This window comes from Pararge aegeria, chromosome 14 (assembly GCF_905163445.1).
Source record: "Pararge aegeria chromosome 14, ilParAegt1.1, whole genome shotgun sequence".
Taxonomy (NCBI): domain Eukaryota; kingdom Metazoa; phylum Arthropoda; class Insecta; order Lepidoptera; family Nymphalidae; genus Pararge; species Pararge aegeria.
In genome coordinates this window covers 539706-564447 of record NC_053193.1, presented here as the reverse complement: position 1 = coordinate 564447, position 24742 = coordinate 539706, and the positions used below count along the sequence as shown (strand labels likewise).

The following is a 24742-nucleotide window of genomic DNA, read 5'->3' as shown; positions in this document are numbered from 1 at the left end:
CACCATCTAATTATCAAAAGTCACCACATAATACTTATTAAACGCGAATCTTTTACTTGGAACTCTCTTCCGTGGGAAATCCATCTGAGTCTATCCATATTGTCAAACACCGTCTGAAAAATCTACGTATAAAGGTGATGTGTAAGTTTATAATAGCATATGTTTTTTTTTATATATATCCTTTAATATGTGTTGGTATTTAATATTTGGGTATTTTTTATTAAAGTTTAGTACGTATATTTATTTTTGTAAGTTTATTTTATATTCTTAATTTGTGCAGCATCTATTGTCCGTTTTCCTGATAGGTCTTTACACTAAGGTTGCCTGCAAAAGATCACTTTAAGTGATAAGGCCGCCTTTGCGCCCTAACACTATGACTTTTGGCTTGGTTTTTCTTTGTATTGTTTCTTTGGATTGTGTTGCAATAAATGTACTCTACGTATCTATCTAAACGCGAATTAGTGGGTGTTTATTCGTTTTTTTAATAATGCAGCAGAAACCTGAAATATTGGCTATATTGCTATCCGTCGGGAACCACAGTATATTTAACCCCAGTAACGTTTTCTTGATATTCTGTACCGGAATTAAAAAAACTTATATTAAAATAACAATTCTTATTGAACTGGAAGTTGGGAAAATACGACGGACTAATCATTAGAGGTAGATTCGACAAGCACTATATGGAGGAATTCTGTTTTACAAAACCGCCACTAGAGCGAAAATGAAATATACAAAAAATAATTAATTCTTCTTTCTATAAAGTTGGTTTAGGAAATACTGTAAACAGCAATTTGAACATTACAATTTATTGCTAGTTTTATTTAACTACCATTATTTATATCGTTCAAATTTTAATAAATATATATTAGATGCAACCATCATATACAATAAAGCGCAATTTTTATTTTTTAAATTTATTTCATATTAAAGGTATAAAATATAGTATAAAATATTAAGATGCACAATCAAGTTGACATTGTACTAGCGGTAAATTTAGTTACCATTAATTTAAGTATGGTTACGATGTTTATGTTTAATTGGGAAATCTGTGAAGCTGGGCTGCGAATACTCGGAGGCAGGGATGCACTCAAAGACGAGTTTCCTTTTGCTGTGCGCTTGGAGGAACAGTACACGGTGGTTACAGATGGTAAGACACAAGTGGAGTACCATCAATACTGCACAGGAGCAGCTCTCACTCCATCTTGGATACTTACTGCAGCCCACTGTAACGATGGTGATGATGAAATATCCACAAGTAAACAAAATAAATTTGCAAGATATAATAGCTACTTCCCAAAAGAATTGGGACACTTGAGTCCTATTACTAAAGTGCTAGCCCATCCAAATTACTTTATGTATGCATTTACCAGTTTAAGAGCTATTTACGATGTAGCACTGTTACAGACTGCAAATATTAAAGTCGGTCGGTATGGAAAAATCAGTGCTATCGACTACATGAGCTTCGTAGGACACGAAGCTGTAGTACTAGGGTTTGGTGGCACTAATGCTACTCCGACGGAGAAACCTTTGCAAGTTTTGAAGGGCATGCTAAAAAATTGTGGAGAGGAAGTGGGCAATGTGTATGGTTTTTTATGTGTTGTACCACCGTGTGGTCTGGAGGCGACAATCTGTGGGGGAGACTCAGGGGGCCCCGTCGTCCATGCTTCAGGAATATTCGGCGTCAATTCTATGTCTACGGGAAATTGTAACGAGTTCAGCCACACTCTCTATCCAGGAGATGCAGCAGCTATCGTCTCTATGGTCAGTCCTCTTATTGATTGGATATCAAATATTATTTCGAACAAAACGAATGGGAGATCATAAAAAATATTTCATTCAAAATATTTGTTTCCTTAAAAGGCCTATACGATCCTTAAAAAGTAAAAAGTCCAGTCAAGTGTAAGTTGGACTGCCAAGGTTCGTGCCAAGATTCAAGATGAATTACTGCATGGTATTAACTTTCTTTAGACTGAGCAGGAAACACCAGAAAACTCGTTTGTACGCCATCTAATTATCAACTTTTATTATTGTTCTTCGTTGTTACAGCGGCAATAGACATTCACTTTCTTTAAAAAATTCAACTCTTTGCCTGATCGTTTTTCCTTAATATAAACTTCTTCTGTGGCATCATTCATCCAAATCCGTTAAGAGGTAATTGGGTAACAAAAAATAGTACCAATTCTGTTATACTGAAATAAGTGTAAAGTATGATTTAAAAAAAACTAGATTCTTTGAAATGTCAAAATCTCAGATTCGTATTTAATTTGTTACTTTAATTTAATAATTGAAGTACATCACTGATTTGGTGACAAAACTAAATGCATTTTACAAAAAATAAAGTATGTCGTTATGACCTGTATACCAAAAACAGCCCTTTTGTCCTCAAAATTTAAAAAACAATTAAATACCTACCAATTCATCTCAATAAGCCAATCTCCGGCGTTTACTGAATTTGCTGTCATAATGCTCGCATTAAATGAGTACAAGCGTTTCAGAAGGATATTTTTATTCATCGAAATTACCGAATCATTTAAAATAATTAACAACATGTAGGCGGTGACGTAGTTAAGTGCGTTTTTAATTTAAAGCAATTAAACTATCACTGGCTTTACCGTGAAGAATACGCACTTGGCCAACGTGGTTGACTTAGGCCTAAACCTTCCTCGTTCTGAGAAGAGACCCGAGCCAGTAGAGGGCCGGTAATACGTTGCCAATTATACACAACATTTTAGTAACTAGCTGTTGAACGCGACAAAGTCTGCGTTTTTTTCTGATTTTAAAATCCGTCTCCCAGGGTTATGGCATCCTGTGACCGTTTCCGGAAAACAAGTTATCCCTGTTCTAAATCTTGCCAGATTGCCTTCCATAGACGACAAAAGCTTTTTTTTAAATCCCCTAGAAATGTTTTCTCGATGCTGTCGATACCGGAATAAAATGTTTTTACGTCAACAAGATCTATGCAGTATTGGATTGAAGTAGGCGTTACTTTGCGGAAACTATCCTGCTTTTTCGGAGTATAGCAAATTAAGCTTACTTTTCATAATATCTATGCAGTAGTTATAGATGGTCGAACATAAGTTACAAAACTTTTTAGCACTTATAATTTCTCTTTCAAATGTAGAAAATTATTGTTTCTTTCCTTGCTGCTATATAAAAAGGAAAATGAAGTATATGATCTATACGTAGTAACCTTGTACATTTTACATATGTAATATTTATTTAGTTTTAGTTTCACAACAAAGTCGGTTATTTTTTGTTATAAAAAAATATTTTAACGCCTTGCACTACAAATATAGCCTACTTTTTCCAGTACTCAACTTATAATAAACCTGCAATTTGCCGAAACAATTTTGTTGATAAATATATACTAATATAATATAATGGTATAACTATATTATATGTAACTTCAATTTAAATAATTTCCATTTAAATATTATTTTGTATCTAGCTGTTTTATTATTAGTTATGGTTTCACCATATTAACTTCTAGACGCTAGCTAATGTAAAGATTTATTACAAATGCGTTTTAGGGTAGCGATGCTTCTTCTTCTTTTTTCATCATATTTCAACGAACGCCTGAGACGTGTGCAATAACTGTTTCTATTCTTCCTCTTTGAGCTTCAATCACCCCTTATTTGAAACCTTCAATCACATAAAAATTTTAAAAATTGCCAATCGTACATTTTTCGTAATTCCCCAGACAATCAGACAGACATACAGTTAGCAGGCACACCGACAGACAGACAAACAGACAAACAAAAAAATAAAGTTTTGGCTTTAGTATTGATTAGATAGTGCCCTCCAATTTATTTTTAAATATCTTCAAAATACAAAACTCAACCCGTGACCGTTTTATTACTAGTATATCAATCGATTTTAATAATATTTCATAAAATATCAAATAACACCATTTATATTCGCCACAATATCAAGTTATACCATTATTTTTATATTTATGGAATTTATTACGAACATGTGCTAGAAAAACTATAAAAATATGGTACCAAAATTGTCGTTTAACATTAAATTCTTTATAGCTGCAATATGCATGCTCGATCGGGAAACCTGTGTTGCAAGGCTGCGTATACTGGGAGGCAGGGATGCCCTCAAAAATGAATTCCCTTTTGCTGTACGCTTGGAGCTGCAGTTCGTGACAAAAGTCTGGGGGATAACACAAGTCAAGTATCACCCTTTCTGCACTGGAGCCGCACTCACTCCATCTTGGATACTAACTGCGGCACATTGTGACGATGAAAATGTTTTAAAACTGCTTTTTCATAAGTTGATCACAGCGAAACCTAGGAAGTTTGCAAGATATAATAGCTATTTTCCAAATGAATTCGGCCAGTTAAGTCCGATCACCAAAGTTTTACTTTATCCAGGTTACTGTATACTCCATTCTGGTACCATTCGCACGGGAAAATATGACTTAGCGATGTATAAGACTGAAAATTTAATAGTCAGTCAGTATGGAAAGATAAGTGCAATTGACTACGGGGCTTTGTTAGGACACGAAGCAATTTTGCTGGGTTTTGGGGGGACTAATGCTACTCCATGGGAGAAACCCTTGCAAGTTTTAAAGACAATCTTTATTAAATGTGGCGAAAGAGAGGGGCATCAGTTTGGCATGCTATGTGTGGTACCAACCTGCGGGCTGGAGGCGACGGGTTGCGGAGGAGATTCAGGGGGTCCTGTTGTCCATGCTTCGGGAATTGTGGGGACTATACATGGTGGCGGTGGATATTGTAACGAGTTTAGCCACAAAATTATTCCAGGACGTGCTGCTGGCATTATTTCTATGGTCAGTCCCGTTGTTGATTGGATATCGAACATTGTGAACAATAAAACTAATGAAAGATAAAATTATTTTTGTTCACAGCAGTGTGTTATTTAAATAATTTTAAAGCTTTATGCATGATTAATATGGGGAAAACGTTTGATAATTTAAACAGAGCATAAGAGATATTGGTTTTTATTGATCCATACATAAAGAGTGCCGAACGTTATTCCAAAATAAGCAAAGCATCCGCTGAATGTTCATGTGTTTTCTACAGCTTTTTTATAGGCACAACAAACATATTTATTGTAATCTACTTTGGTCATTGTACCAAGGTTTACATTATCTCTATCTACTAGTTGCTAGTCATAGAAAGAAGATATGTGTGCACACTTTTTGAGTATAATATCATGAATCGATGGTTTGCGTGATGCTTTTACCTCAAGATACACACGGGGTGTTCTATAAAATGTTTCTAGATTTTAAGCGTTATTTTAAGAACTCTTATGCGACAGTCCATGTTTCCAGCCGGTATTTTCGCAAAGACCACGCTTTGCTTTGAGTGGCTTCCGGATTGAGTTAACTTTTGTTTCGTGTGCTGTATTTCCGAAGTTTGTTTCGTTTCGTCTGCTTAGTATTTCCGTTTTAAAAGTATATATTCAAAGTCCTTAATTTGAATGGGATAAATTGGGAATGGGATGGATTTTAGTATGTTTTATTTGTTTTAGTGTACTGCTTCGTCTTGTCTTCAACGTGCTTAGGGAAGGCGTGACGTCATGGGTCATAAAAAATCATTACAAAATACCTGATTCAATAGGAACTTTCCTATGAAAGTTCCTATTGAATCAGGAATATCCTTCTGAGTCTATACTCAGAAGGATATTCCATACTCTTACATATTTACGTACTTATATTTTTAGAAGGCAGGCAAGGTTTTAAAACTTTATTCCCCAAAGAAAAAACAAGCATACAAAATTTAAAACTAATAACATACATTTTATATTATTTTGATTGGTGAATCAATAATGCTATACAAAGACAATTAAATAATGACCTAAAAAGTTAAATGCTGAAAAAGATTTTCTTATGAGTTCTTGAACCTGAAAACAGCTTTTCTAGAATAATTTATTTTCTTAGAATAATATTTACTCTCCCTAAAACTGAATAGATTTTGCTCCGACGTAAGTTCTCGTCTTAGCTACTTGCTATGTTCATTTGTTTCATGAAATTAGTGCATATTTGCGTTGTTTATTTCTTATAACAACCCAATATCACTTCTACAGGCATTTTGCATGCCTTCATTCGTTATTCATGCATTATTTTTAACAGTCTTCTAGCTCTACATTTCTCCTTCATAAATGCGGGTGACATGTTTCATAAAAGGAAAGGAATTCGTAAGTATGGGTATTGGGCGGTTATAAAGAAAACTAATAATGCTTATTTTATGTTTTTCGAAATATTTGATTGAAGCAGGCGTTACTTTGCGGAATTCCATGTTGTATTATGAAAATTAAGCGAAAACTTAACTTAAATCCGCGAAAAGCTCAATCTCCGAGAATCTGTGTGTAATTTATAATCCCACCAAAAATATTCTGTAAAAAACTAGCCAAGTCTCAATGGAGCTGCTTGTTTATCTCTAAAAAGTAATGAAATGAATGAATAGATAAAGTTGTGCTAAGGTTCCTGGTCTTATCCAGTGGTTCTCAAATAGGGGCCTGAAAATGCGGCGAAATGGTTCCAGTTGGCGGGGACACTGCCGTGCCCACCAATTTCTACAATCTTTATACTCCACACCAAACAGAAAAGTAAGTTCTATCAAATATTTCAAAAATCATTTTAAAATCGTATTTTTTAAGCGTATTAGTACACTTCCCCCTAATTGATTTTATGAAACACTAGCTTACCCAGCCCGCTTCGCTGGGCTAGATTTTGCTTTATTTTATTTAAACAATAAACTTACATCATTAAATTTTTAATTTAAGTCTCATAATATATTAAATCATTTATTTCTCGCCGTGTTCATTCTCTTCTATTCTCTTCTCGAGCGGGTGACGATCATTATCTACACCCATGTACACCCAACAATAGAATACCATCATAGTAAATAAAAGCTGTATTTGACAGTTCAAAAATAGGAGTGCTCCGATCGTCACCAAACCTTACAGGATTACTTGCCAGGTCAATGCGGAGATTCCCTGAAAGTTTAATTGAAATCGGTCCAGCCGTTTCGGAGCCTATGCGGAACATACCCACATACTTTCTCTTTTATATATATACATGTCATCCGGAAGTGTGCTATTTGGTCGCCTTACTAGTAGTAGTATTAGTATGGAAAGGCGTAACTTTCCATACTAATACTATAAATGCTAAAATGTGCTCGTGTGTTTGTCCTTCCATTACGCCAAACAAACAACCATGCTTTCGCATTTATAATATTTGTTCAGTATATAGTGAGTTAGTCAGTAATGCCAGTAAGTTGTTTCGTTAAGTAGGACATTCCGGGTTCGATACCCATCGATCTGGAGAAAAATTTTCTCTGGTCTAGTCTGCTCAGAGGCCATCATTATTTTTTTTTTATCTGAGCTGAAATTCTCATGTATGCCTTAAGCATGTCCGTCTGTATGCACACCACTGCAAGTTAGACTGCATGATGACTTACCAGTAGGTGAGATCGGGCCAATTTGTGGTGGAATTAAAAAAAAAACAGTAAATTGCTTATGCGAAGGTTACATACGGGGAATCCGAGGGCACAGCTCGTAATGCAGTAAGACATTTCATAAAAAGAAATGCGTAGGTTTTCTTTTCAAAGGGAACTAAGATGCTGTATTTTTACTCAGCGCGGCGGAATAACGCGTTGAATTACGTCCTAGAATTCTTTTGACTATTGGAGGAGAGGTTTTTGTTCTTATGAATAAGAGAATTATGAATTAGCCCGCCAAACCGCATTGAAGCAGCGTGTTGTGTTTAATAATCCTAATATCCTTATATCATAAACTAGCTATGCCCATGGTGAAACCACGAATTCTACGGTCAACGCGGAAATAAAGCAACACTTGTATGGAGATCCCTCTCCAGACAATAATAGAACAAAAGCATGTAAGACAGAACCCCTGAATATCCTGCCTGCTGTGCAGAGAGTCGCTTATTACAACATGCCGATATCAACTATTGGATAGAAGCCGACGTTACTTTGCGGAATTCCATGATATTAACAAAAGACAATCTGGTGTCTCGGATGCTGAGGAGTAAGGAGGGATGGAATAGGGTTGCGACAATGCTCCAAAACTTTATGGGAAGACGAGTGAAGGATGAATGGAATCGGCAAAAGCAGAACGCAGTTACTTCATGAAGTAATGTGTAAATAAATAAATATACTAAACTATACACACATCGCCAAAGTAAGCGTAGCTTGTGTTATGGGTACCAAGGTAGCTGATGAATATTTTTATGAATATGATACACATAAATACTTATAATATACAGATAAACACCCAGACACTGAAAAACAATTATGTTCATCACACAAACATTTTCCAGTTGTGGGAATCGAACCCACGGCCTACGACTGAGAAAGCAGGGTCGCTGCCCACTGCGCCAGTCGGCCGTCTATGCAATGTCAATGTGTATTGCGGTTAATGAGTTAAATGTCTGACCCTTTAGTTTCAGTGGAATCATTGGATTATTTGTGATTTCTTTTAGCTAAAGCAATTATAATAACTATAATAGTATTAGTGGTTAATACCAATTTTGATAAGCTTCTCTTACAAATTTTTATCTGCTATTCTACTCTCGCCTGCACTTGCTATTCAGTTTTGGTAGGCGTATGTGCTGACTTTTTTGGTTGCTCGGCTTTTTAAGACTCTAAGGGTCGTAGCGTGGTATGAGCGTCTATACATCCCCAAGAATCGGGCTATAAAATGAAAAAAGATTTATCATATCTCAAATCTATTTCTGTGCAAAATATACAACCAGAACTGTTCAGCCGCTATGACGTGATTGAAAAAAATAACAATCTATCCAAACTTTCGTATTTATAGCACTAGTATAGATATAGATATAGATAACAATTTCAAAACGAATTTGATGAAGTATTTGCCAGTATTTATGTGAGTACCTAAGATCTATGAAAAGCGACGTAATGAGGCTACGTCGAGGCTATTTAGATAGTTAAGGAGCGATATCGAGGGATTTGCGTCCCTCGCTTTTGAAGGGGACAAGATAAACCCATTTAATGTAAGATGACTGGGATTTAAAGGAAATAAAAAAGTCCATTTAGCAAATAAATAGTACATAGAAAATAGTTTATTCTGGTCAATCTGGTATATTAATATTACATAAAGATAACATTTCTTTGTTCGTTGATTTGTTATCGATAAACACTATAACCTCTGAACCGATTTGAATAATATTTTCATCATAAGAAGTTCATTTTATCCGGGTGTAACATAGACTATATTATTATTTCAGTAATAATAAGGTTTCAGCCGGATATAGTGGTATTTAAACCAAGCTAAAGCAAAGTTATTTATTTTTCACCACACTTGCTGGTAACGAGGACCTTTTTAAATCGATATAATGCTCATAGTCCAGAATATTAGACACGCGTGTTTTATTTGATAATACGACACTTGTTTTTTATTTAGGATGTCAAGATTAAGTTAATCTTTTCCCCACGGCTTGCTATATTATTTTATTTTAGTCGGGTAAGATATTTTTTTAATTTGTTTTAATTTTATTTAAACATTAATTAAAAATTCAAATTAATTTATTTCAAGTTAGCACGTTCTACGATATTAGCACTTTTGCAACGTTGGGTCTGGCTGTTTGTAGTGATTGTAGTACTTGTTCGGAAGCCAGATTGCACCAAATAGAAGCTGGTAAGAAACTTAGTAGTTGCTCTTTTTCAACATCAACATTTAACAATAATTTTTCTTTCTTTCGGGAGATGCTGACTGCTTCCAAGCAACCTTGTCATTATAAAAAAAAACATTAATTGTATTGTAACCGCGCTTCAATCAGTTAGATTTAACTTATGCATTTGTAGGGCCAAAATTACTTTCGGAATCATGTTATAAAAGCGTATACTGAATCACATATAATTTGATTTCTGCACTTTGCACTGATGATATGTACAATAATATTATAATTTATAAATAGACATAATGTAAACAATGTTAGGGCGCTGCAATTCGGGTAAATTTAATTGTAGAAATAATTATATTTTATTAATTTAAAAATATTGACTTAATAATAAGTATTTTGTTTAAATATTTTTTAAGTATGGAAGGGAACACATTAAGTAGTGGCGTGCACTTCATAGATGCATAAAAGCTCTGCCTACCCTAAAACTTTTGTATAACTTTTAAATGCGAAGGCTTTTTCCATTTGGTGTCATCTTTATTCTTTATGCATACCCTGGTCAAAAATTCTGTGCACGCCACTGACGTTATTGTGTACATTGTCATTGATTTTTACTGGGATTCTGTTCAAGGGTACTGGTCCAACGGCCACTTAGAAATAATTTAGTAAAATACAATCGTAAATTAAACGATATGAAATTTATAAATTAATTCACTGTTGAATCGTCAAATAAAGGTAATTTATTTAAACAATTAATTAAGATCAAAATTGTAAGTTGTTTAAGCTCGTTACTTTAAATCAACAAAGGACCAAATAATTACAGCACTGCAACCGAGTTTGACGGAGCAGGCATTGTATTGTGCGGAAACAATGTATTGTATAAGAGAATTGTAGAGCCTTATTAAGGGAAATCGAGACTCGAACGTGCCAGTATCGGATCCAATGAAAGACGTTTATTAAGGTTCCATTGAAATTTACAGACTCCACTCAAACATTCACTGATTGGTACTTTATTAACCGCGATGGAGATGCTATACGCGTTTGGCTATACAGTTTGTGTCAATGGAAACCTATGTGTGTGTGTGTTTATGAGAGCGAATTTTCACCCTCAGTAGGTATATACGGATATATCTGTGGACATGTTCCATGTGTTGTATATTTGTTTTTATGTTTGCGTCTGCATATTATAAATAAATATAAATAGTAATAATAAATATAATAAAAAATAAAACATACATTGCCATCTAGCCACAAAGTAAATGAACCTTACTAATATTCATAAATACTTATAAAATATATAATATATATTTATTACAACAGCAAGATACTGAAAAATATTCATGTTCATAACACATATATACAATCAAAAACAGTATACACACAGTATATATTAATTGTGGAGATAATGTGTCCCCATGTTTTATGTGTGTATATATGTGTTTTATGTATGTTTATGTAAAATATGCAAACAATTCAAAATTCAATATTATTGTAGGCATGTTTTCGCATGTTCCGCTTCGTGTGTGTGTTTGTATTTGTGTGTGTTTATGTGTAAATCCCTTCAGTAAGTTTGTTGGTGCAATGTCTGTATTACAATGGAGATTTTCCAACAAATGTTGTAAAAATGATGATAGCCCGGTGTGTAGGACTTCGGCTTGAATTTTAGGGGCACCGAGTTCGTATCTCAGCACGTACCTGTTACATTTTTACGTTATGAGCGTTAAAGCAATTAAAAATAACTTGATTAAACGGTGGGAGACAGAAAATTGAAGAAATTATAAATTACTAGCTGTTGCCCGCGACTTCGTCTGCGTTTGATTTTGTTTTTTGATGTAGCATTCAATTTAGTTGTAGTTCTAAAAAAATTTTAGGGATTCAGTTTTTGCTGTTGTCCGCTGAGGAGTTCTGTCCTCTATCTTCAACCACATTCATCAGATCTACATTGGGCAACATTAAACACATATTATAACCTCTATAGTACAAAAATAATTATTAAAATCGGTTATAGTTTGTCGGAGTTATGGTGTAATACCGTCAAAGACTTTCATTCTCACTCCCAAAGGAACCGAGCTTATTGTCGGGATGAAAAATATCCTATATTTCTAAGAATATGTGTACAAAGTTTCATGAGGATCGGTTTAGTAGTTTTTGCGTGAAAGCGTAACAAACAATCTTACATTGATATTTATAATAATAGTAGGGATAGGGATAGGGAGATTCTTCGGAGTATAGCAAATTAAGCTTAATTTTTATAATATTTAAGCAATACAATATTCAGCTAGATTTATTGCATGCTTGAGAGTTCTCCAAGTCCACCAATCCGCACTTAGTTTAAACCCTGCTGATTGTGGAAGGATACCCGTGGCCCGTACTGGTGATGGGTAGATATGATGACATGGCGATTACTTCTAAGTAATTTAAGAAACCCGCATTGTCTTTTTATCTATCTCACATGACGGGTGACGCGACGAGACATTAAAAGCCATTAAGATTGTTTTTGTGACGTCTTATCCCTCAGTCGCAGCAAATGATCCGCGAGATGTGCGACATCAGTTCTCGAGATCGTTTAATGTGTTAAGTTGACTTCACACGCTGCGTGAGAAACTATAACAATACTCTCAGTTTTGAGTATTAATCAAACCTTATAGGTTATTTTGTAGCCAAGCTTCTTATGAATATGAAAATTCTTATAAAATTAGATTATTATTGACTAAATGCGGGATTGTGTTTGTTTGTTAGTTTGCTTGTCCTTCCTTCACACCCTAACACAAAGTCGTCATTTAATCCAGAAAAACAAGAGGTTCCTAATGGATCTACACCTGACCAGCGTGTTGGACTACGGCCTAAATTATGTCCCCCGATTATATCCCCTAGCAAGGGATATAATTGACGTGTCAACATGCTAAAGCACAGGGAACAGGGAAGAGGAGAAGTTTATTCCTGTTTATTATTTCCACTTTTGCGGCAGTGCTCTGAGAGTTGACAGAGCTGTGGGAGAAGATAAGTTTTTATCCTTTACCCCGGGGGATAAGTGTCTCTTGCCCATGCTAGCCGTGCTGAGAGGAGACCAGTGCTAGTGATTGGTTACAATGATAAATGAACGTACATTGTTACGTCATGTTAATATATAGGAATGGAACGAAGAGGTCCCCAAAATTGCGCACCGTTAGATGCCACCATAACATTTTACGCGGACATAAAAACAAAACATGTCACAGATGGGATCGTGTTTTTAACAATCATTTGAGCCTCCAATCTAGAATGGTTAAGACTTTTTTTACGGGCGTAAGACACTCAAAGAATCCTTTTATGTATTCTTGTTAATCCATCAATGTGGATTACATAGAGTTATCTGGATACTTAAAGTGGTCCTCTAGAATCAGGGGAATCGCATATTATGAAATATCGTTGGTTATATACATTATTCTAACTCGCGTAAATAACCAATGGTATTTATAAAAGGCAGCCGATACCAGTGATTTTTATTTCGGAATACAAATCTTTTTGAGTTTAGAAAATGAAGCTATATATTCTAGTACTTTAACACATTCTTAGGATGCTCGGGTGTCGGAGAAAAACTTGCTTCGAGTACACAATTTGGAAGAACTTTGGTGTAAAGATCTTCCAAATTGTGCGAAGGTCTAAAAAACTATAAATCGACCTTGCAGTTAAGTCTCTGGTTGCCACAGATTATAGCAAATTTAGTTTAAATAATATATAAGCGATGATAGCGCATTTGGTAGGAGCTCGACTTCAAATTCGAAGGGGCCCAGTTCGAATCCCAGCACGTACCTCTAACTCGTTTTAGGTAATTAAAATATCACTTGCGTCAACGGTAAAGGGAAACCTCGTAAGGAAACCTGCATGCCATGAGAGTTCTTAATAATGTTCTTAAAAGTGTGTGGAATCCACCAACCTGCACTGGGTCAGCGTGGTGGACTACGGCCTTAACCTCTTCTCATTGTGGGAGGAGAACCTTGTAGTGGGACAATAATGGGTTGATGTGATGATGATGATGAATATATAATCATCGTTTCAAATCGGGTGTCGTACGAGGCAGCTAAGGGAATATAACGGAAAACGGACAGCAGCAATCATGGACTGCAGCGAGGAGTGCGACAGGAAGATTTTATCTCCCCGAAATGGTTAACCGCTACGTTGAAGGACGTTTTTAAGCTTCTGGATTGGAACGGGCTGGGCATCAACATCAACGGCGAGTACATGACCCAACTTCGGTTTGCCTTGTTGATAATGGCAGAGACTCTGGGATACCTTAATGCGATGCTCAATTACTTCTGCAGAGTTACTCAACATGTGTACCGTGAGTTACCCATATAATAAAGGATAATTAAATACAGCCAAGTGACACAAGACCGTGGAATTTCGAACGCGTTGCAAAATAACTCAGTAGTGGACGTAGATTGGTTTTTGTGATAAATATGATAAAATCAACCCGAAAAAATGAACCACTTACAGTACTGTCGGGTAAAAGTATACGAGAGAAGAGTCGACTTAAAACGTGTACAATTTAAAGTTAGAGCGACAAAGTTTGTGAAGATACCGCCAAAATTCTCAAGTTCCAAGTTCAGATGTTTGATGTCGGAATTATTCAAAACCACCGAGTGAGATACGCAGACCTGTGTCAAATAGAAATTGCCAATTATTCAAACAGCAGTGGGTTTATCAAAGACATGAAATTAAAAGAATAATGGAATATAATAAAGAGTTTATTGCACATACAAAAAGAGAACAAGGTTACCAAAAAAACGATAATACTATATATATTCGCAAAGGTGGTCTTATCGCTTAAAGATCTACTTTCACAACCCTTTGTTCTCAAAAAATATTACTTTAGTGAGAGAATTTTTCCACGGCCCCACCGTATTAAGAGTCTAAAACAAATGATATCTGGTGCTACAATCCCATGAACAAGATATAAACCACTAGGAATGGAACAGAACGGAACGTTAGTGGTATATTTTTAATTTCTGCTTGAATAGTAGATATTACTTCTCTTTATTTATAGACACTTCTTAGTAAAAGCTTTAAACTTAAATGTTTATGAATTAATACTAAATAAATGAATACTACGAAAATACTTACGTCGCCCCCATCTAGCCCAAAAGTAAGCTTAGCTTGTATTATGGTTACTAAGATAGCTGATGAATATTTTTATGAATATAATACACATAAATACTTATTTCAAACAGATAAACACCCAACCTCAGAAAAACATTCATATTCATCCACTGACGTAATATATAAAGTCGGTTTGTTCATCACACAAATATTTTTCCAGCTGTAGGAATCGAACCCACGGCTTTGGACGGAGAGAGCAGGGTCGCTACCCACTGCGCCATCCGGCTGTAATTGTGTCACGAAAATGTGTAGAGGTTCAAATAATTAGAATAGGATATTTCTATGTGACTATTGTATGTAAAAACGTATTGTTGGCAACTTCAGAGACTTCGTAAGGCAACTGTCCCACTACGAACGAGTCAGCGGATGGCTATTGACTTTTTTTATCCGATGATAAGTTCCTGCCAAATTTCCTAGTCTAATAGTAAGTGAATATGCAGTGTGCTGATGAAGTCAGGGGTATGTCAATTCACAGAACCCATGCAATTTTAAATTAGTATTTATTTATTTATTTTTATTAGGTACATATAAATAAAGGTAGATCTAAATATAAATAGTAGCAAGTTAGTATACAACTTGGAATTAAATTAAACAAAAAGTAAAAATAAAATTGAAGTTAAAACCAAAATATATACGAGTACATATATTTAATGTTATTATATATATAAATAAAAATACGTGTACATATTAATCCATTAGGAAAACTAAAAAACTTAGCACTGCAACGGTACTGCAATTATGCTTGACTGTTGTGACTAGCGACCGAAGTCTCCAACCAAACCTGGCCAGACCATAAGCCAATATATCCGGAATGCCCCACCGAGAATTCTCATTTTCTTATCCAACACCATCTTCATGTATAAAACACATCCACAGCTGAACATAGAACTTATGTAAGGATTTCCACAATCATAAAGAAAAGTTATGCGGATTAAATACCGGTTAGATGCAAGTAAGTTTAATAATATCGAAAGTGTTAAAAGAGGTGTCGCAAAGAAAGTTGTTGTCTTATACTTTGCAGGCTGCAAGTGACCTATATGTAACACTTAAAGTGAGGCTCTAAAGACTATTTAGTCTTTAGAGTATTTAATCCAATAATTCCTTTTTTTGAACACAACTGATTATAATCTTAACTTGTATATTATTAACGTAGCAGCATGTCAGACCGAGGCCTTATGAAGGTTTTGTTCAAAAGATAATTAATTGCTAGGACCTGCGGGCTTCATAAAGCGAACTGATGAAATTAAAACTTTTATTGAGATGTATTTATTAGTTTGTTTTACACCCAGTTAGAATGGCAGCATCATTTACAGAACGTCGGTTCAAATACTGTAATCTTTGCTAATATAATAAATGTGAAACTTTGTATGGGTGGATGTTTGTAACACCAGAGCGGCTTAACGAATCTATATGAAATATTGCACTTTTTTTTTTAATTTTAATTTTATTGTTCAAAATATATTTTTTACAAACATTTTATTATATCATCAGCTATCCTCTTAGAAACTTTACGCTTATGTTGAGGATGCCTTCACAATAATATACATATAGCATATGTTCTACGTCAAAAAGCTTCTAGGTACAAATTGATGATGCTTTTATTATTTATATACACCCTTCACTGCGGGTCTTAGAATTATTATTACATGGTTAGAACATAGTCTCCTTGCACTCAACACTGGTAAAACTAAATATCTATGCTTCAGCAAAACAAAAAGAGGAAGACCCCAAACTGACCTTGGAATACGAGCACATTGCTACCCATGTAATCAGACTCTGAACGTTCCTTGTGATTGCAGTTCATTAATGCAAGCGAACACAGTTAAATACCTTGGCGTAACAAATGACGACAACATGACTTGGGCTTCACATATATCTAACACCAGTATGCGTATTAGGAGACTCATATACATATTTAAAACCTTACGTACCGTTTGCAATACTGATATGCTAATTAAACTTTATAAAACCCTCGGTGAATGTATTCTTAGTTACTGTATCTGCGCATGGGGTTGTGCCTCTAAAACTTTAATGCTGGAGGTTGAGCGGGCTCAACGCGCTTTAGTTAAAGTTATTATGTGCTATCCATTTACCTTTCCCACGACTCGCTTATATGAAAAATGTGATGTGCTGTCAGTAAGGAAATTGTATATTTTTCAAACATTGCGAAGATACCATAGCAAAACGGTTCCTTTTCTACCCACCTGTTCAAAGAGAATTGATAGATGCCCAATTCCTATTATGAAAAGTAGTTTTGCACGTAAGCACTATAATTTCCTTGCACCCTGCCTATACAACCTTTTAAAAAAAGGTACATTAAAAGACATGACCAATAGAGAAATTAAGACATACATTCAATCTTGGCTAAAAGATTACGACTAAGAGGGTACAGAGAAAATATTTCATAAGAATATCTAATTTAAATAAAACAAATTACAAATTAAACACAAACACACACGCACACACACACGCATATAAACACGCACACACACACGCATACAAACACGCTCACACACACGCATACAAACACGCGCACACCCACAAACAAATCAAATGTACCTACCTAAGCACCCGCCTCAAAAAATTTACATAATTCTCTTTTTTTTTTTTTTTTTTCTTTTATTTTGTAATTGTAATATGTAAATTGTCAAACGTTTGTTAATAAGACCATAGATATAGGGAAGACACTGTCTCCTGTAACACAGTTTTAACTACCGCAGGACAGGGCTTTACACTCATGAAATGTATACGTTTATTTTGATAAAATAAATATATTATTATTATTATTACTACACATTTAGGAAAATAAGGGACGAATAGAGAGAAACACAAAGACTGGAGTAGTAAACAAAAGGCGGCCTTATCGCTTAGAATCGATCGATGTTATTTAGTTAGTTAGTTAAATATTATTAGAAAAGCTATACAAAAAAATAGCTGCTTATTTATTCATTTAGATTTCAGAAATACAGTGTTATTCAATTCCACAGTGGTTGTTTTAGAACTGTTGGCTAAAAATACGTCTTTTACATTTCCATTAAAAAAATATGCTTTTTGCCTTTTACACATTGCGAAATGATTGGGAGATCTTAAAATATTTTGAGTTCCAATTATTCATAATTCCTTTATCCTTACACATTATGTTTTCCGATAGTTTTTTTTTTTTTTATAATTAGGCAATTTACGAAAATTACCGCTCTGCTCTTTACTTCAAAGATGATATGTATTACTACTACAATTCCTTGAGTACTACTAATGTTACTCTGCACTTGCAACGATGTACAGTAAGTGAATAATTCATGCTTCTTCTTCTTCTTCATTTGTTTTAATAAGAAAAATGCTCAGTTCCAATAGGATAGATTTGATCTGTAGAGCTGTTGATGTATTTAATAAATGCAATTTACAAACAATTCGATCCCAATTTCGATCAAACGTATACGGAATCATATAACCTATAAAACAGCAAAAAAAAGGCATTACAATAAATTAATAATTTGCGGAATAATCGCACACAACAAACAATGACATAAAAGTCTTATTAAAAATCTGTTTCTATGAGGTCAGTTAAAAAGAAAATAACATATTATTTTTGTTTGGTTTTGATAAGTGTCTTATCTGTAAAGAGTATCACTATTTATTAATTAACATTTGACATCTGATCTGTCTGTCTGAGATTAAGGACCTTTAGATATTGCTGAGCTATCATGACAGTGGGGTAAATAGCTGAGAGTTGAGGGCGTGACCTTGCTTTAAAAACACAAATTTCTTCTCGCCTTGATGTCTCCCTGGTTTGGATACCTGTTTTCTGAGTCCAAGACTGTGGGTTCCATTCCCACAATTGAAAAAGGTTTGTGTGACGAACACGAATGTTTATCAGTGTCTGCCTGTCTCAATCGCCCAGTGGGTAGGATTTCGACTTCACTTTCGGGGAGCGAGTTTGAATCCCAACACGCATCTCTACCTTTTCCATTGATTGACTTCTCTAGCGTAGTGATGAGCGCTGTAGTCTGATGAGTTGGAGCTATGCGAAGCAGCATGGCATGAAGGGTAACTTCTCTTTCTCCTGTAAAAGAGAAAACCTGGCGTTTTGTACAGATGTGAGTCCTGTTCTTTATAAGCTAAGGTGGTTAGATGATGATGATTTAATTATAATTTGAATTGAGCGATAGCATAACCGAAAAGATCGTTCCTTATTTATTTATAGGTCACTCGCTCGTTTCACTTTTTCTGATTTTGACATTACTTTGAGAGCCCCGAACGTAGCTATATTCAAATTCAAATTCAAAAATATTTTATTCATGTAGACCTTATTACTGGCACTTATGAAGCATTCATACAATTAACATGTTACACGAATGTAAGTGATGGTGATAACTGTATTCGTTAACTTAAAACTAAAGCTAGGAAGGTTCCAAACGTGCCCTGGTCTAAGAAGAGCCCACAACAAACTTAGCCAGATTTTTTTTTTGTTATCACCATCTCACAGTCTACTTAATGTTGAGCTATGAAGTTAGAGCAATTCATACCCAAGCTTTTTTATCATACATGTAATCCTTAATATTATAATAGGAAAAAATTATAAAAATCTTTGCTTCTAACAAAGTTGTAAATCTTTGTCTAGATGCTTAGGAGTACATAATATATAATTCTAGGTCCGAAATCCAGATCTATTTCGCACGTACTGTGCCTTATTTCCCGACCACATTACCGATGAGGGTGGAAATTGCCCGGGCGGGTTGACGCCCCTCTGGGCTCCGGGGGTGAAATCGAAAATATTCAGCAGTAAGATTGATTGCGGCCCATCACAGTTCAGCATCCAATCTTTCTAAGGGGGATTTAACTTTTACAGCGATCCGTTAAAACCCGCCTCATCTTGTCTTATTCCAAGCATTTCGAAATTAACCTCTAATTTCAATGGGGGACACAAATTAGTAGTATGTTTAAATAGCGTTTTTTTTTTTTGATTCCTTTACAAGTAAACCGTAAATCTCACCTGGTGGTAAAATGGTAGTGGGCTAACTTATCAGGGGTATAGCAGGTATATTAACCGATTCCTACGCGATATCGTAGCAAAACGCTAAATTGGTTTGCGGTACGTCTTCGGTTGTAACTAGCTACGGCCAGACCAGCCAGAGAAAATTTAGAAATAATATGAATTATATAAGACAGTCCACCAATCCGAACTGGGCCAGCGGGGTGGACTGCGGCCTTAACTCCTTCTCACCGTGGGAGGATATCCGTGCCCTGTAATGGGCCGGTGATGGGCTGATATCGAATATCGGTTGATAATTTATAATTACGAAGGGCAATAACTTTTTTAAAAAAAATATTTGGCATAAAGCTTAGTTTTAGAAATATATTTGGTCTGAGCAAATTGATATTTTCCCATTATGATTTCCCTCCCTTTTCCAGGGTATCAATTTGGTATTCAGATTTGTACTGAACCTATTTCTTCTATTCTTACTAGTAGTTCCGCAGTGGTCAAAATTCAACCATAATTATTTGTCGAAGACTATACTTCTAATATCATAGATTTTGCCAAGGTACTGACTGTGATACTGTTAATTTGCCTATTTTTCAAATAAATTAAAATCCAAAAAAATATTTTAAAAGAGTACCTACCTATATGTACAATGTACATGTGTGTGTCAAATACCTGATAGTGTGTGTACTGTTTCTTTGATTTAATGTATGTATTATGCATAATAAAAAAAACAGCATTCTGCACTCCTTCTCTATATAACTATATGTGTGGCAAATTAAATACTTTCTCCGTCCGCGCAATTTTAGTAAAAAGGTGTACAAAGTTTTTGCTTTACGTATTAATATATAGATACTTAGCGATCAAAAATGGTAAAATTGATTTCATTTCGCTGAGAAAAGAGAGCCAATTATTCTGAAATCATAATTTCAAATTCAGTTGCAACTAGACAACATCATCAGAGGCAACATACGACAAAAAAACCCTAATCCCACCCTGCATCAGATATGTCCATTATAAAGTGATACAACCCCGAGGCTAAAACCATTATTTGCAGACCACTGCCACAGTGTACAAAATAAACTCTAAAACGAGCTGAGTATAGTCAGTAGATCAACACTTTAGTATGTGCGTCCGATAGAATGTGGACGTCGTTGTTACCACAGAGTAAATATTCCGCTATGTAATACAGTTGAGAATGACCAGTCAATAGACGGTAGTGTATGTAGTATGTGTAGAATGTGGCATGGGTTGTAATTTAGAGGGGAATTCGCGAATATCGCGATGACAGCGTATTAATCATGTTGCGTCACGTCGGGCACAGACTGACGCGCGTCATTGGAAGCGACACGGGTTCAGTCGGCGGTCCAAGTCATAACATGATGATGGTTTGGAAAACAACTAGCAATGAAGGTTAATGCCCGTGTTTACATAACTTATGCAATTCCTCACAAAAAATCGCACCAACTCTAAAGTGACGTAGGGTGCAACTAAAGTTGAAACACTGATTCGGCTGTGCGTTATGCTTAGGGATCTCAAAAACTGACTAGTTAACAAAAATCAACATCAAACACTGTCAAAATATTCATACTTTCTAGCAGTCAAGTAAAACACCTGACAACGTGTGGCAAAAATCATAGTCAAGTTAAGTAACTCATACTTATAAACACACTAGCTGTTGCCCGAATTCTTCCTCCGCTTGTGTTACATTATTTTGCAAATCCCGTAGGTACTCTCCGCCCTTTTAATTAGATCTATGCCAACAATCAAGTCGATCGGTTGCTTAGTTACGGCGTAAAGGAAGGAAAAACAAACAGACTTATAAATAAGCACACTTTCATAATATTAGTAAGACTAAATGGTTCCACGATAAAAGAGAGTGGACCGGACAGCTATCCGGAAATCAATTTATTTATTTTAAGATGCCCCAGGGAGCCCCGACGCCTAGGTTGTGAATTAAAGGCATATGGTGTTCGTGAGAATAATATAATAATTAATCTACTACTGTTTGTACACATCGTGAAATTTCATCCGCTTACACCTGTAACTTGATCCACATTTAGATTTGTTTTACAATGAAGGGCTGCTCGTTCACTGATACATACCAAATTCAGCGCGCATTCGTGAAGTCGAGCAAATAACGGAGATTGACAGTGGAGGAAAAGATAGCGGAATAGATAATTATATAGATAACGACATACGCGCCCGCCGGGGTGTGACAACATTATATAATATTAATATTATATTATCAAGCAATTCCACTGAATAGCGTTTATTTATATGTTTAATTGCGTTACTGGTTGCGATTAAATGGTTCATTATATAAAACGGAACGTTCTCGTGTATAATACACATGTTAATTCAATAGTTGCGCAAAGAAACCATATATTTTAAAATTCTTTAAGTTTTAATCCAATAAGTTTCGAAGTATTGTTTTTTTACATTTTCATCATCATCATCATCATCATCATATTAACCACTACAGAGTCCGGGTCTCCTCCAACAATGAGAAGGAATTAAGGCCGTAGTCCACCACGCTGGCCCAGTATTGGTGTACTTCACACGCCTTTGAGAACATTTCCTCACGGTTTTCTCCTTCACCATTGAAGCAGTATTTTAATTACTTTAAACGCACATTACTTACAAAAGTTACAGGTGCGTGCCGGGATTCGAACTCGCCCTCCCGAAAGTGAAATCAAAGTCCTACCCACTAGGCTATAACCACTTCTTAATATTTTCATGTTTATTAAAATAATTTAGTTTATTTGTTACATTTGAACTACGCCAACGTAGTCAACATCATAACCCATTACCAGCCTACTTCATTACACAGGTCTATCTCAGAATGCTTAGACATGCAGAAGGCAGGTAAAAAGTTGACAGTGAAAAAAAATGAAAATGAAAATTTATTTGTTCACATAAAACAATAGCAGATAAGGCGGAGAACTTCTGTTAAGTATAAAACCTGTGCCAGAAGATCTCGCTCTTCCATTACAAAACACATTAACACATTTTTATTTCAATTTATTTATATAATCATTTTTTTTTTATTTCTGACATGCGAGTAAAACATGCAGTGTGAGTGCGATTATGTTATGTGTACGTGTGTGTGTGTGTGTGTGTGTGTGTGTATGCGTGAGGCCGATTATTACTAAAGTAATAAACCTTATTGTTTTATAAATGTAATGACTCTTATTTTAGCAGTTGCAAAAGGAGTTCCGTTTTTTCATATGTTAGTGATTGTAAACCATTGAGTAAGTTTTGTTTTACAATCGTAAGAATTTAAGTGTGTGACAGTGATGCTGATTAGAGACATCTTCCAAATGGAGTAACCATTTGGTAATTTGTTATAAAAGTATAACCTTTAAATAAATTACAAATTTTGTGTAGCCTGGAAAATTACTCAACAAGTTTATTTTATGTTTTCCAGATTAAGTATTTGTGATGCTTTCTATCAGAGATACCCAAGTATGACCTATTTCTTAGTAGCCTTGATGATGCCATAGTCTAAAAATACAAATTCATTATTGGGAAAAAGTATGGTAGGTACTAAACACTGATGTCTATCTATCATTTTTTGTTTCACGAATATTTTGTTGCTCACATCGTCGTCCAAATATTGAGGTAAACTAAAAAGCATAATATTAAATATAAAGTCAGTATAGGTAATGTCAAGTAAGTCAGTAAGTAGTAAGTGAGTGAAGTTATATGTAGTCAAATATATTTGTGCACTAAAAATTCCTTGACTGAATAAAATGAATTTTGTAAGAGCCATTTCTTCAAAGCCGATTTGTATCTTCACAATGGTAAAATCTGTATATTTTGTGGTAACACGTTGAACATCTTAATGCACATTGCAAATCAGCTTTTTAATAGGTAGCGGTCTTTGAAGCTTTATTAACCGTTAGCTGGTGGACTAAAGGCCTCTGTCAATAGGAACGCTGGCAGACGGGTTCGTGTTCGTAGAAGATGGTAGTAGTAGAACGGAGGATGATGCTGCCCTTTCTCAATTTTACCCTTAGTCGATTTTTACGACACCTGCGGGAAGAGGAGGGTTGGTGACAGTCGTATATAACATGCCATAATAATTGGTAGAGACACTACACACAGACAGACTTGACGTTTCAAAAGAGCCTGTATTAGGCCTACTTGAAATAACAGAATTTTGAATTTTGAATTTGAAGTACCTATCTAGTTTTTGTTGTAGATGTATCAAAAAAGTAACATTCAGTTATCAATTTTTCTGCAATACATTGTAATTAGTTGTTTCAGAAACTCCAGCTCGCCCTTTGACAAGCGATCGTTAAACCACAGTTAGTAAACGGCAAACGTTTTCGAGCAACAATTTATACGTTCAAAGTTGTGACTTTGAAGTGAAATTTGTATTTCCCAACTGTATTTCATCTAGAGAAAAGTTGAAGTACCTACTTAAAAACAAAACCTGATATTTAAGCTGCAGAACACAAAGTTGTCACAGATATCGACTTCACAAAGTATAAAGTTAGCTGTGTACAAGAAAGTTCAGAAGTAAATTGCCTAAACTCTGCTAAACATATTATGTTTGCGTCTTTATAAAGTTCTATTCTCATCTTGCCTAAGCCTTTTAGCTGAGGGGAAAAAACTATTTGTATTACCTATACTATCCAACTTTCTAGAAATATTATAGATGATTAAATTTGTAAGGATAAGTGGATGGATGGTTGTTTGTTACTCTTTCGCGCAAAATTTACCGAATGAAATTTGCTACGTAATTTTTAATAGTTTGGAACGGAGATAGAATCCCAGGAAAATGTACGGGTCCGGTGGGATTTATGAAAACCAAATGCCGCCGACAACAGCCAGTAATGAGTGGTGATAGCCATTTGATTGGTTAGGCCTTCGGCTTCACTTTCGCCGGGCTGAGTTTGAACCCAGCACGCACCTTAAGCTATAACTTTTCTAAGTTATGTGCATTTTAAGAAAAGGATCCAGGACCTGTGCCTTGTAGT

General features: G+C 35.2%; 2 protein-coding genes across 2 annotated transcripts; both read left to right on the top strand.

Annotated features, from left to right (window-relative positions):
- Positions 1–1023: 1023 nt before the first annotated feature.
- Positions 1024–1824, top strand: LOC120629428 (trypsin-like). Its single transcript, XM_039898370.1, has one exon. The coding sequence runs from the start codon at positions 1024–1026 to the stop codon at positions 1822–1824; it is 801 nt and encodes a 266-aa protein (XP_039754304.1).
- A 2173-nt stretch (positions 1825–3997) lies between these two features.
- LOC120629427 (venom peptide isomerase heavy chain-like) lies at positions 3998–4861 on the top strand. Its single transcript, XM_039898369.1, has one exon. It carries the CDS (start codon positions 3998–4000, stop codon positions 4859–4861), a length of 864 nt encoding a protein of 287 aa, XP_039754303.1.
- The last annotated feature ends 19881 nt before the right edge of the window (positions 4862–24742 follow it).

Coding starts and splice junctions, on each gene's coding strand:
- LOC120629427 (XM_039898369.1), top strand. CDS start 3,998: ATGGTACCAAAATTGTCGTTTAACATTAAATTCTTTATAGCTGCAATA.
- LOC120629428 (XM_039898370.1), top strand. CDS start 1,024: ATGTTTATGTTTAATTGGGAAATCTGTGAAGCTGGGCTGCGAATACTC.